The 12,786-nt window shown below is 46.8% G+C and overlaps 1 protein-coding gene across 3 annotated transcripts in view; it reads left to right on the forward strand.

The window, feature by feature from the left end:
* The first annotated feature begins 259 nt into the window (after positions 1–259).
* The window catches only part of FAM124A (family with sequence similarity 124 member A), a 114,325-nt gene continuing 101,798 nt past the window's right edge, over positions 260–12,786 (forward strand). For 2 of the 3 annotated variants that reach the window (XR_010936807.1, XM_067712984.1), the window contains exons 1-2: positions 260–496; positions 8,767–8,798. Coding sequence is in view for 2 of the 3 variants with exons in the window: in XM_067712984.1 (XP_067569085.1) it covers positions 432–496; positions 8,767–8,798 (97 nt within the window). In the remaining variant the exon portion in view is untranslated. The remainder of the gene's footprint in view (positions 497–8,766; positions 8,799–12,786) is intronic. The other variant, XM_067712983.1, reaches the window with a different exon arrangement.

The raw sequence follows: 12,786 nt of genomic DNA on the forward strand, positions 1-12,786 counted from the left end.
CCCTCTTGCGCGCGCACCTACCCTCGCGCACATGCACACACTTTCTTGCGCGCGCACATATTCTGCACACATCCCCCCGCGCGCGCTCACACCGCGTGCACACGCCCTCTTGCGTACGCACATACCCTGGCTCACGTGCACACCCCCGCGCGCACACGCGCTCCGTCCACTCACCCTCTTGCGCGCGCACACGCTTGCACGGCCGAGCGGCGAGGGGCGGGGCGGGAGCAGCCCCGGGGGCCTGGTTGGGCGCGGCCAGGAGAGGGCGCGGCGCGGGGTGGCTCCTGAGTTGTTTGCCGGATCCCGGGCCGTGAGACGCTCAGAGGGAGCCCAGCCAGCTCGGGCTGGTCCGGGCTGCGCTGGGCGGCCCGGAGGGAGCCCGTCCCGGGTCACGCCGGCGCCCGCGCGCGGAGCGCGGCGGGGAACGCGCCATGGACCCCAAGGCGGGTAGCGGCGAGGAGGATGACTGCGTGGACTCGGGCGCAGAGACCGGAGGGTGAGCGGCGCGGGCCGGGCAGTGGGCGGGGACCACTCCGAGTTGCGCGGCGGCTCCTCCCGGCCCGGGACCTTCCTGGACCCCGCGCCGGAGTCGCTTCGGCGGGACGCGGCTGCGGGGACCGTTTCTCCTGCCGGGTCCCCTGGGGAAACCGGAGGGGCTGTGGCGAGCCAGCTGTCTGCTGGGCCGGCCCTGAGGGCAGAGCGGCGGGGTCCGTGGCTGCCCCGGTCAGGGCGGGCCCCACCCTGGAGGGCAGAAAAGTGGAAGGACTCAAGGTTCAGAGTAACCCCACGCAGCCCACACCACCCCAGACCCTCTTGCCCTCCGTCATCACTGAGCTGATGCGGAGTGCCGGGCAAATGCAGTGTCCCCCGGTATCACCGTTAGAGAGACAAGGGATGCTCTTGCACTTGTTTCCACCTTCCGCGAGGACTTTCTTATTGTTGCTCCGGAACCCCCTGGAGTCCAGGATGGGGGTCTGGGGGTGGGGAGAAAAGGTAAAGCGGGTAGGACACGTGAGACCTAAGAGTCTTTCAGAAGTCTTCTAAGAGGATGGCGTTTTTCATTTTACGGCTTTATTGTGTTTGCCAAGACGCCCTCCCCAGCTCCTCCACTGCCCCGCCGAGCTTCCTCACTTCTGAGCGCACCTGTCCCAGCTGGAGCCGCTTGCCTTGGGCACAGGTGGGATGAAGATGGTGCTATGATCTAGCCTTGCTTGTTTTTAAAAATGTCCTCTTCTCTTCGGCGGACTCAAACAATTAGTCCAAACCTTTGGAGACTAATTAACCCTCTCCGAGCAACACTGTTTTCCTGAGTGGGACAAAAGACTGAATGTCTTTTAGGAGACGAACGTCATTGTAAAGCCTTCCGCCCAGCCCCTGTCTCTAGAGGACTTCCCGGTGCAGAGTCAGCGCTACATCCAGGATGCGGGTACCGACCCAGAAGGAAAGGGTGTCTTTGCCTATCTGCAGTAACCCAGGGGGAGGGCTGGAGCTGCCCAGAACACAGAAATCCTCATTCCAAGAAGGCTGGGGAGATTTAGACATAGATCTAAGGATTTGGCAACCCTGAGAGGACAGGAAGAGAGTCCAGGCCCAGAATAGACCTAGGGTCACACCTGACCCGGAGAAAGGCTCCCTAGGCAGCCCCCCCCACCCCGCCTGCCCAACCCCACCCTTCCTTACAGCCTCTATCCACTGGAGCCGAAATCCAGGAGTTTACTGCCCCCAAACATTTACCCTGCAATGGGCTTTCCCTGTTACCCGCACTTGTGATCATTGATGGTTCGCTACAGAACCCTGTTAACACTGCAGTGTTGTAACCTGACTCCAAATACTGAACTCCTGTGCTTTCTCCCACGCTTTGTATGTGGGGCATTTATCAACTTTAACTGAAGATCCTTGGCTTCCCCCACCTACCCCCACCCCGCCCCGCCCCAGTTAGCTGAACATGAGTAGAAGAAACAAAACAAAAGTAATCGGGTCATTTTCAGCTGGGTTAAATAAAGCACCGGCGGGTCCATTGGTTTTCAATGTGCAGAGCTCACCTGAAACAGATCTTTTATGCCAGGGCTCTCTCGGAGAAATGGAGAGAAAGCCCTGACCCAGGAGTGTCATCACCCCAGGATCCCAACGAACAGCATGACAGCTGTCGGGGCTCCTGGGAGGGGCGTGCTGAGCCTGCTGACGCCTCGCTGTCTCTGTCTTAAGTGTGTAAGTTAACAGGACAGAATTGTTTGAAGAATTCTTATTGCCTCCGTAGCATTCTTAAGCTAAAGGTCAAGTGGCGTGCATTTAAATGAGATAGTTGCAGTGAATGCTTCTCAGTCTTGTATTTGCTGCATATTCATATATCCCTTAAAGTTGAGATTACGTATTAAAAAACCGTTCAGTTTCCCTGCTTTTCCAGAGCTTGCCACCTCTTACCCTCTCCAGCTTCCATACAGCTACCTGTCGAGATTGTGTAGAAAGCATGAAGAAAGCTTGCTCAGTATGTGTGTGTTATCATTATTTTAAAAAAGGCAAATCGGATCGTGTCTCTCTGCCTTGCAAACTTTTAGTGGTTCTGTCATCTATAAAGCGCGAAGGGTTTAGCATGGCCTACAAGCCCCAGTGTTCGTGGGGTCCCCACCCCTCTCTCTCTCTGGCCTTGTCACTTGGCAGGCTTGTCCCTGCACCCTGCATATAACCACATCAGCTGGGTTTTTTCCAATTCCTCACCTGTGTCAAGCCGCCCTCTTTGCCCCAGGCCCTTCTCCACCTGGCACGCCTGTCCGCCAGGTGAAACTCTACTCTTCTTTCAAGAGTCAGCTCAAGTGACACATCCACTCAGACAGGGAGCCTTAATTTGGGGTGCATGAATTGCTTTAAGTTGCATGCAGAATGATGGGCTTTGTGACGTTTTCTAAGATACTGTTTTTCATCAGATTCTCAGAGTAGCCTGTGATCCCCTCCAAACCACGTTTGGGCAGGGTGTAAGTTTCATGTTCATCATGCTGGTTTGAAGTATTGGGAGACATCCAAGTAAAGATGATGAGTCAGCAGTCGAGTAATCTACCTAGAGAGGAGGTCAGACAGGAGGACTGCAGTTGGGAACCGGCAGCCTAAAAATGGCAGTTGAAGCCCTAGGAGTGGATTCGATCAACTAAAGTTCATAGCAGACACGAGCCTGGCGTTTACTATGTGCCAGGTACCATTCTAAGACTTAACATGTTTCATTAATTCATTTAATCCTTCAACAAATCTGGGAAGCAGGTACTATTTAAGACCAGCCTTGAAAAACTACAGCATTTAAATGTCAGGTAAAGGAGGGTGAGCTGATAAAGGAGGCTGAGAAAAATTAGGCATGAAATGAAAAAAGGAAGAAGGTGATATCCTAGAAGCCAAGGGAAGAAAGGAAAGAGATAAACTGTGCTGTTGAGAAACAAATCAGGATGAGGAAGTCATCTCCCTTCTTTTTAAAGGGAGATGATGAAAAGGCAGAGGAGTAGTGGAGGAGGAGGTGGCTGGAGCCCTTTGTCTGGGAAAGGGAGGGGTGAGAAGTGACAGTAGCTGGAGGGGAGAGTGGGATGAGGGAAGGATTTCTTAAATGTAGGCATGAATTGGGCAATAAATGCTCATAGAAGGGATTCTGTAAATGGGGAATGATAACTACGCAGGAGAAAAACGGATATCTGTAATGTCAGCTTTCTGAAAATGTGCAGGTAGGTGGACTTCAGGTCACGTGGACAGATTGGCTTTGGAAAGAGGAGGGACATCCCTGTTGCACCCAGTGGGAGAGAAGGGAAGATGGGTTTCCGTTCAGTGCAAATGCAGCCCACCGTCCCCCAGGAGAATGGAGACTTGACACTGTTGTTCCGGGCGATGGTGAGTGAGACCCCAGTCAAGATTAGTGATTACATATGAAGGTACTAGTCTACCTTGCCATTGATTTTCCTGCAGCAGTTTTCACCCACCTGGGGGCAGGCGGAGAGAGACAGTGGGTCGTTGAGATCATCAGGGTTTGGGGGAGAGGGACTGTTGCTAGGCTGGGGTGAACAGAACATAGGAGTAAGGGAGATGTGCGGCTGTTGCTTGAGCTGATGACTGGTCCTTTCAGCAGCATATCGGAAGTGCTTCCAAGAACCTTCGTGGATTCCGCTGCCAGTAGACAGACTGTGCTGATCCCTTTGAAAGTTACAGTCCACAGAGCCAGCCTGCTGGGGTTCAAATTCTGGCTCCTCCACCTAGGAATTGTGGAACCTTGAGCCAGTTACTTACCCTCTCCCTGCCCTCAGCTTTCTCCTTTGTAAGATGGGGATGACGATAGTACTAGTACTCACCTCATAGGGTGGCTGTGAGGATTGAATGGGTCTATACACTTAAAGCTCAGAGAACAGTGCCTGGCATAAGTAAACCCTCAGTACATTATTATTTCTTATGAAACACTCCAAATGGTAAACTTAGAGTTTTATCTAAATAAAAATGTACATCTCCAGGTGCACTCAAGACCATATGTTCTTTGTTACGCATCACAGTAGAGGCTCTGATGCTTTTAAATGCCTTAAGCAACTTGATTACTGTTCAGAACACCTGAAATAGTACAGCACATGCCTCAATCTGATCATTATTTTTATTTGGAAGATGAGGAAACGGAGGTTTCAGAGGACGCGTGGCCAGTTAGTGGCCTAGCTCGCAGCTTGCGTCTCCAGCACACCTCCTGCCTAGTGAAGTTGCCTTTCAAAGAGCTATTTGGTCTGGAATTAATTCTTGTTTTCTGCTCAGACATTTTCTTTTGCTCGAAATGCTACCTTTGCTGTCTGACGCCCCCAGCAATACAGGCTAAGACTGAACGCAAACTAGCATTCTTCTGTGGCGGTTGATGTCGTTTTGAAACTCCCACTTTCCAGATCCACTTGAAGACAAGCCTTGTGCTTCTATGTACTTGCTGTTAGAAAAAACTGGCAAGTTGGCTACTGACCATGGTCAACTGTCTTAAGAAACAGAGTCTCTTAACAGAGGGACAGGCAGTGTTTTGTAAACCCAAACAAAAGGCTAAGATGAATGTTTTCCAGTGGGTGTTGCATTAGTGCTGTCTCCCAGATTTGGCCTGTAAGCCAGTCTTTCAAATATAACCATAGCTGATGGATTATTTTCATTCAGAAGTTTGACCTGGCATTAGTGGATCTCCACGTCTGTGGCAGCTGTCACTGAGCTTCTGAAAACATAGGGTCACACCATGCTCTTTATCTTTGGGTGAACTCCAACGGATGCGTCACTGTGATTTCAGTGATAAACAGTTCACAGGTCTAGAGTTTATAAACAGGTGGATGGAAAGGAATAGGTAGAATCCATTTTTACAGGGGACAGGCTTAAAGAGTTTTAGATGGGGAAATGTTGCATAGAAGACAAGATGATCTATTAGGTACTCTGTTGTCTTTGCGTTCAAGGTGGAGCTAGATAGCTCTAAATTACCATGGCGTCTAATTCAATGGACTGGGAGTTAACAGATGAGGTCCGTGGTGCAGTGAGCTGGTGTTTTACTGAAATGCCAAGGTCAGTTCTTATCCCAGGATTTCCCTGGAAAAGAGAATTTAGGAAGGTATCCATTTTCTATAAATATCAAAATTGGCAAGTAGGCTGCTGACGGTGGAAAACTATCTTGAGTGCAGACCCCTTTACGTTTAACCCCTATACGTATAACTGAAGTACAGTCAAGGGACCACATCCTACTTTCTGTTCATTATTGGTACAGATACTAAATAAATGTAACGTTTGAAAATGCGTTTACTCTATGTGTCAGGCATGTGAGTCTATATAATCCTTGTATTATTCTGCTCATCTGTATCATGTGTCCACAAATTTTTCATCCTCAAATTTGTGGATTCACCTTGCACGCTTCATTCTGGCAAAGCTGAATGTCTCATTCAGAGCCAGCTGGATAAGTTCTTAGGATGTGAGACCAATAAGCAAAATTCCCAAGACAGGTACCCTGCAGCTTGCTTCCTCCTACCCAAAAAAGCTGGGAGTACACATCCCTCCGGAGAACCATACTCAGCATCTGAAATCGTTTGAACCTATTTATGCATACAGTTTTTCCAAGCTTTACAGCTTGTCTTTCACCAGCCCTATTTCTAGTAAATAACCTTTTGGGGTTATTTGGAATGTATTTTAAGAACTATAAAAGTCTTCATACCTTGACTCAGCCCCCATTCCGCATCATGATAAGTTTTCCAAGGAAATTAAATATCAGGCTGTATTTATAAATTTCTCATCACCATGTGCTTTGCAGAAGTGAACAATCGGGAACAATCGTATAGCCAACAAAAGGGAAGTGGGTGACTAAATGATAGTACATCACCTTATCTAAAATTATAGTTACAGAAACCATGTAGCAGCATTTTATGATGGAGTTTAGTGAAAAGAGCAGTTTAAAATTGTATCTCCATCGTTACGGCAACTGAGTACAAATTACGTCACCAGGACCAGAGGCTGGAGAGTAATGTGAAGTTTTAGGTGACTTTTCTTTCTGTTTGATTTCTGTTTTGATGGTGGACAGGGGTGGAAGTTGGGGTGATGGATGAGACTACAGAGCTGGGCAGAGGCCATCAGTCGTAGAAAGAGGGGTGCACTGTTGTGCACTGTCAAGCTTGAACGTCATCCAGAGAGGGACATGATCAGATTTGTGCCTTGCAAAGATTGGCTGCTGCATGAGGAAGGAATTGGAGCAGGGCAAGAGTGACAGAAGACCGACCATTTGGCAGGCCTGACCTGGGCGGCGCCTTCCATCATGAGAAATATGGAGAGATTCGTGGCAGGGGCATCCGTTATGCCAGCACCTGCCCTAAAATACCCCCGTTGCACTTTAAGATTCTTGGAATATGTTTTGAATGTAAATTTCATTCTACATAGGTATCCATCTGTATGCAGATCTTTAAAATGTATGCATATGCGAAACCCATATGCTTCAAGAGTATTTGGAAGATCCTAGCTGAAAATACTGACAGAATTTTAAAAATAAAATAAATACGATTGCACATTCTTACTGAATGTTTTATGGGAATTGTCCTGCAATTTCTTTGAAGCCTGGCCTTCTTAAGATGATCATATTGTAATGGAATTGTTTTGCTGTTGCATCTCCCACAGTGGATGTTGGTTGAGTTTTCACTGCATATATGTACAGTTACATTTCTAAGTATTGTCCTGCCTGGTTCCAGAAAGAATTTAACGCACCAACACTGGGGTTACAAATCCTGCATTTCAGAATGTGCTTAGTCCCTGACTCTCCTCTCTCATTTTCTCTCCCTCCATCTCCTCTCCCTTTTCCCTTAGCCAGCATCTCTCGGGGCTCTATCCAATCCCTTCTCCCTTCTAACTCCTTCCTTACCACCGCTCTGCCTGCCTAGTTCAAGCCTCACCTCCTGGTCTCCTTACAGATACTATCACTTTAGTTTCCTAATCAATGATATAAAAAATTGGATGAGATCTCCGTGGATGCAGTTTGTAGTATATAAAGGGATATGCAAATGTTAGTAGTTGTTATTCTTTCCAGTTTTGAAATTCAGGGACTCTGTGACAACTAGAGTATTTCATTTGGAAAGAGAAAATCACATGCTGTTTTTCTTCCATTTTGTTCCTCTAGCAATAAGTCGGTGCATGATTTTGTGTGGGAGATGTAGGTTGTTTGAATTAGTGAGAGGCATGCTTTTCATGACTTTTTAAAAAAGTTTTGTATATATCCTTTTAATGTGGTAAGAAACTCAATGGAGTAAAAATTGGATGATTCAAGAAAGGCAGCCTGAGACTAAGTAAATGAAAGGAGTGTATATCTATAAAATTAAACATAATTAACCACTTTATTTGCATAACTATGTCCCCTAACTACAACCTTGGTAGAATAAACTCCTCCATGCCTGAGAGCTTAATTTCCTACCAAGAATGACTTGGGGACACTGTGGGGGAGAAAACCAATAGCTTCTATACCATGTACGTTGCCAGAGAGGGACGGTTTAAGAGCCACACAAGTGGAGCAGAAGCTTAGCAGAGATCAAGCAGACACGTTCTTGGCCGCATTCCCATTCTCACAGAGGCCGAATGCCAGCGGCTGATTTTTCAGCATACAAACTGATGGCTTATTTCACCCCGGCCCTAACCCTGCCTTTTCCCTTTCCAGATCACGGCCCACATCCTGTTACTCTAATATCTAGCAGGATTTCTTCCTAGATGGAACTGAAATCAACCATCACTGTGCTTGTGTGTTACCTGATGGTCGGCCAGGCCTTGAATGTGGAAGCCCTCCCAGCCAGGGTTCCTTCTCCCCAGGGTCCACCTCGCCTCTGCTTACATCAGCAAAGAAACATTTCCCTGAGGGGTGGTGCTGACATTTCAAGGGTTTAACCTTTTGCAGTGGTTTAACCTTTTGTGGGAGTCATGAACCCCTTTGAGAGTCTGCTGAAAACTTTGAGCGTTCTCTCCGGGAAAATAAGCTTCCACTCAAAAATTTGCCAGTAAATTTAGATGGTTCGGGACCCATCTGGTCTCCCATCTGGGAGACTCACAGAGCCCATATGAAGGACCCCGGATTTCTAGAATGCCTTTAAAGTTGTGCTTTCAAATCCAGACATAACTTGATTCTGCACAAGACAGTCCGCAGCATGAGAGTTTTTAATTTGGGGCATTTCTTTATCAGTTAAATGCTACTTACCACTGACTGTTTAAAATTCAACTTTGAAGAGATCACTTGGAGAGAAAAATAATGTCTAATCCTACTAATACTAAGGTTTTGTGTTTCAGGTCTGACTACAGCCACATGTCCTCCACCAGCAGTAAGTATGGCTTAAATGTTCTTCAGTTTTGTCTTCAGAGTCCCCCTGGGGGTCAGTCCCATCTCTGTGTGTAGAGAAGGCCATCCACGTAACCCTTGCTTTAATAGAAAGACTCTCCGAAGGTATCCTGGCCAAAGGATGTGATACAGGCTTCTCTGGGGAGTGGAGAAAAGTGGAGGCTTTTCCTGGAGAATGTGATTGTACCTTGATTTGAGGGCTAGACGTGCCACTACTTTCCCTGTGAAAATTCAGCCTGGAGGAACTAGCCCAGGCTTTATTAACCCGCATGCTTGGAAAATACCTTCTCTGACAAAGCTGAGGTAACTCATTCATTCAACAAACATGTATCAAATACCTGCTGTCCTTGGGCTCACAGCTCAGAGTACATTCATTGGATCATGAGGTGGCCCCAGTTCCTCTGTTGGGCAGATTTCCTCCTGTGTATTTCTGTACCTGCAGGCAGATACCACAGATGATGATTATATATGGTAAAAAAAAAAAAAAAAAGTATGTTTATAAACATACTCTGAGCATAGAAAAAGGTGCTTGTATTGAATATTAAATTACAAGTAAATCTATTTATGGGAAATTAGGCGTTATATCTAGGAACAATTTACAGTGATGAAGGTCACTACAGAGCCATTCAGACTGATTAAACACTTATTTTAAAATAACAAAAAATTTTTCTTACAATAAACGCCCTGATGTTTTGAGTCGGTAAACACTGAATTGTTTTGGCCTATCTCACTATCCTGATAAGCTCTCAATTCTAAATAGTTCCCAAATGGAAAGACACTTAATTGGATTATTCTGTTTATTAATGTTATGGCTTAGTTTTTCCTTTGCAATGAGAGACTGTGTGGAAAGCTGTATATCTGGGATGGTTATTTAGTGTCAAATTATATTTAGTTAGTATAACTGCAGCGAGCAATTTCTGATCATTTCAGCCAACTGGAGACCCAGCATTGCCCCTTAGTTATTAAGAACCGTTAGTAATAAATTAGAGAATAATGCTCCAGTGATTTGCATTTCCTCCCTGAAGCTTCTGCGTTCCTAAAATCAGAGAAAGGGCGCGCTCTCTCTCTCCCTCCCTCCCTCCCTCCCTCCCTCCCTCCCTCCCTCCCTCCCTCCCTCCCTCCCTCCCTCCCTCCCTCCCTCTCTCTCTCTCTCTCTCTCTCTCTCTCTCTCTCTCTCTCTCTCTCTCTCTCTCTCTCTCTCTCTCCCCTGCCATTTTCAGTTTTGCCCAGAGGCTACATTTCTTTAAGAATGATTTTTATAAAATACTTGCCCGAAGTCCTTTGCTCAATTTGTAGCTCCCAAAGCAGTCCTCTGGGTCACAATAAAGCGCCTTTCTTGTCAGCGAAATGGGTAATTTGGTTTGGGATGTTTTCCTCTCCATTATTTTAATTGCGATCTCTGAGTTGGAATTTCTCTTAGTGCAACTGGGATCGATAGCCTTTTATTGCTGTTCCTTTTCTCTTTAAATTTTTGGCGACTCCTGCCTCATTCTTCAGTGTTGGGGCCTCTTGGTGAGTGAGGGTGTATATGCGTTTCATATTTCAGTTAGGAAATGTATTTGACTACCAGTAATAGAGAAAAAAATGACTTAAGTAAGGGTTTGTTTTCCTCTAATGGAAAAAAAAAAAAAAGTCCAGAGGAGGCAGTGTGGGTGTGCTACGCAGTCCTCAGGTTTTGGTCTCCATCCTCAGGGTTGCCTCAGAGTTACAGAATGGCTGCCTCTACCACAGCCATCACATCCTTGTTCTGGGCAGGAAGAAGAGGGGAGGGGAGGGTACTGGTGGGCCTCTGGCTGTCTTTGCTCTCTATGTTGCCTGAACTGCCTTTCCTTCCAGCCAGAAGCATCAATCCTGGCCGCACCCATACACAGGAGAAGGGCCCTTATGCATTCAGTTAAACGTAACAGAGTGGACCCTTTCTGAAAAGAAAAAGAGAGCATTAAATCTAGAGTCTTAAATCTGTCCTTTAACACATAGGTTCAACAGTGCTGCAATAATAAAAAGTATTTTCCAAGTAGATGTTAAAAAGAGCATTTCCCCGCAAGCTAGATAATCACTCAGAGGACTGAGTAGAAGTTTGCTGTTTCTCCTGAATGGTGCAGTTCCAGGCTCACTCTCCCTGTCACAGCCAACTCGGTGCCAGCACCTTCTGTGTGACCACGGGCCCAGAGGGCTGACCCGTCGGTCCCAGTTCCCACATTTTGGTCCTGGAAGCAGCTCTGACGCCTCATGGTCATTGTCCTGCGATCTGTCAGCCTCTCGCCACTGAATGGCTTGTTTCTGAATGATTCCTGACTCCTGATTGGGATCTGAGCATTCGTTACCATTTACTTTTAGGAAGTGGACTTTTCTGTGTGTGCAAGTGGTTCTTCCCGCACATTCACCTGATGCCCCTTTACCTGTCTGTTCCTGAGTTCAGAGAGGCCTGAGTGCTTCCTTGGGGAGAGCTGGGCTTAGACTCTGTCTGTCCACAGTTGGTTTCTGTCGTTACCGGGACTGTCAGCAGAGCTTCCTGCAAGAACACCACTCTATTTAGTTGCCGGTTTTCTTCTTGGAATGCAGGGACTGCTTCTTCACACTGCCTGCCCCTGATGGCAGAAGAAGAAAGGTCATCCCTAAGACAAAGTACCAGAGCAGCGGTGTGGGGTTCAGGTGTCCTAGGCCCCGGTCCAGGTTCCACCATACATTAGGTGTATGCTCTAGGGCAAGTCATTTACACTCTGTGAGCTTCAGTTTCCGCCTCTTTGGAATGAGGAAGTTGGGCTGAATGACCTCTAAGGACCTCTCCAGGAGCTCTGGGATGCTCAGCTGTGACTGTCTTAGAAACTCCTCTAAAAAGAGAGGAGAAGGGAGGGAGGAAAGTAGTGAAGAATCAAGGACACTGTATCTTTCTCCTTGATCCCAGAGTAAGAGTCCAGAGGATGGGCATTCTCTCTAGTGGCCCGTAGCATTAACCCTCAAGTGAGGGCTGTTCAGAATCAGTTTGAGTTTCTGTATTGTGAGCTGCCCATAAGTCGGTGGCGGTAGAGACCTTGTGGTGAGGGGCAGCTGCTGCTTTTTATCCCCCCTCCCCTCAAGTAAGTGGAAGGGGGGCGCCATGAGATCATTGGGCTTCCTGCTTCTCCTCGACCTCTTGGGTTAAAGAATCGTATTTCTGTTGACTGTGTCCAGTGTCACTTTCAATTCAGGGGAGAGGCTGAGGGGGGCTTCTTTAATGGATGTTTTGATTTTATGTGGATGAATTTTTTCTAATTGTGACTTGTCCGTTTGTATTTTTTAGATTGATGGGCAGAAAGGCTCTTTCTTTGTGTTTTCTGCAAAACTAAGCCCACTCTTAGCACTCAGGAGATCTCAGTAAAGCCTAATACTTCCTTAGGAAGCTGAATTTAATTTATACTCTCAGAATTTTAGGTTGTTTTTTCCAGCAACCTGGTTAGAAGATCATCAAGCCACTGTGTACAATTTGCATTCTTAAGCGATTTAAATAGAAAGGGGGAATTTTATAAACAGAATAAAAGAAAAACAATAATTATGCTGAGGGAAAATCATCAACTGTGCTACGTAATGCTAATGAAATTCTCGTGTGGTTGAATATTTCCCTTCAAATAAAGATCGTAATGATACTTGGAGAATTCCTCCTAGAAGATGCTGGGAGCTGAAAAAATGATATTTTCAGGACAGTATACCATTTCTTGCGGGTCTCTAGCCCCAGGATAATGCCGGTAGGAGGCAGTCAAAGAATTAACTAGTTCTCTCTGTTTGAGACTCTTCTCCAAGAGCCTCTTCTCTAGTTGCCCTACTAATTGTGCCCTAAGACTGTTCCTTCTTGAACCTCAAGTAGAGTCGTCAACTCTTCACCTGCCAGTGACGGCAGGACTGCCTTGCAGTTTTGTGCCCCTTCAGGCTTTTCAGAGCACACGTGATAAAAAGTGAGTTGAAATGATACAGAGGGCTCTTGGCAATGCCCTGAG

Source organism: Pseudorca crassidens, chromosome 18 (genome assembly GCF_039906515.1).
Source record: "Pseudorca crassidens isolate mPseCra1 chromosome 18, mPseCra1.hap1, whole genome shotgun sequence".
NCBI classification, from domain to species: Eukaryota; Metazoa; Chordata; class Mammalia; order Artiodactyla; family Delphinidae; genus Pseudorca; species Pseudorca crassidens.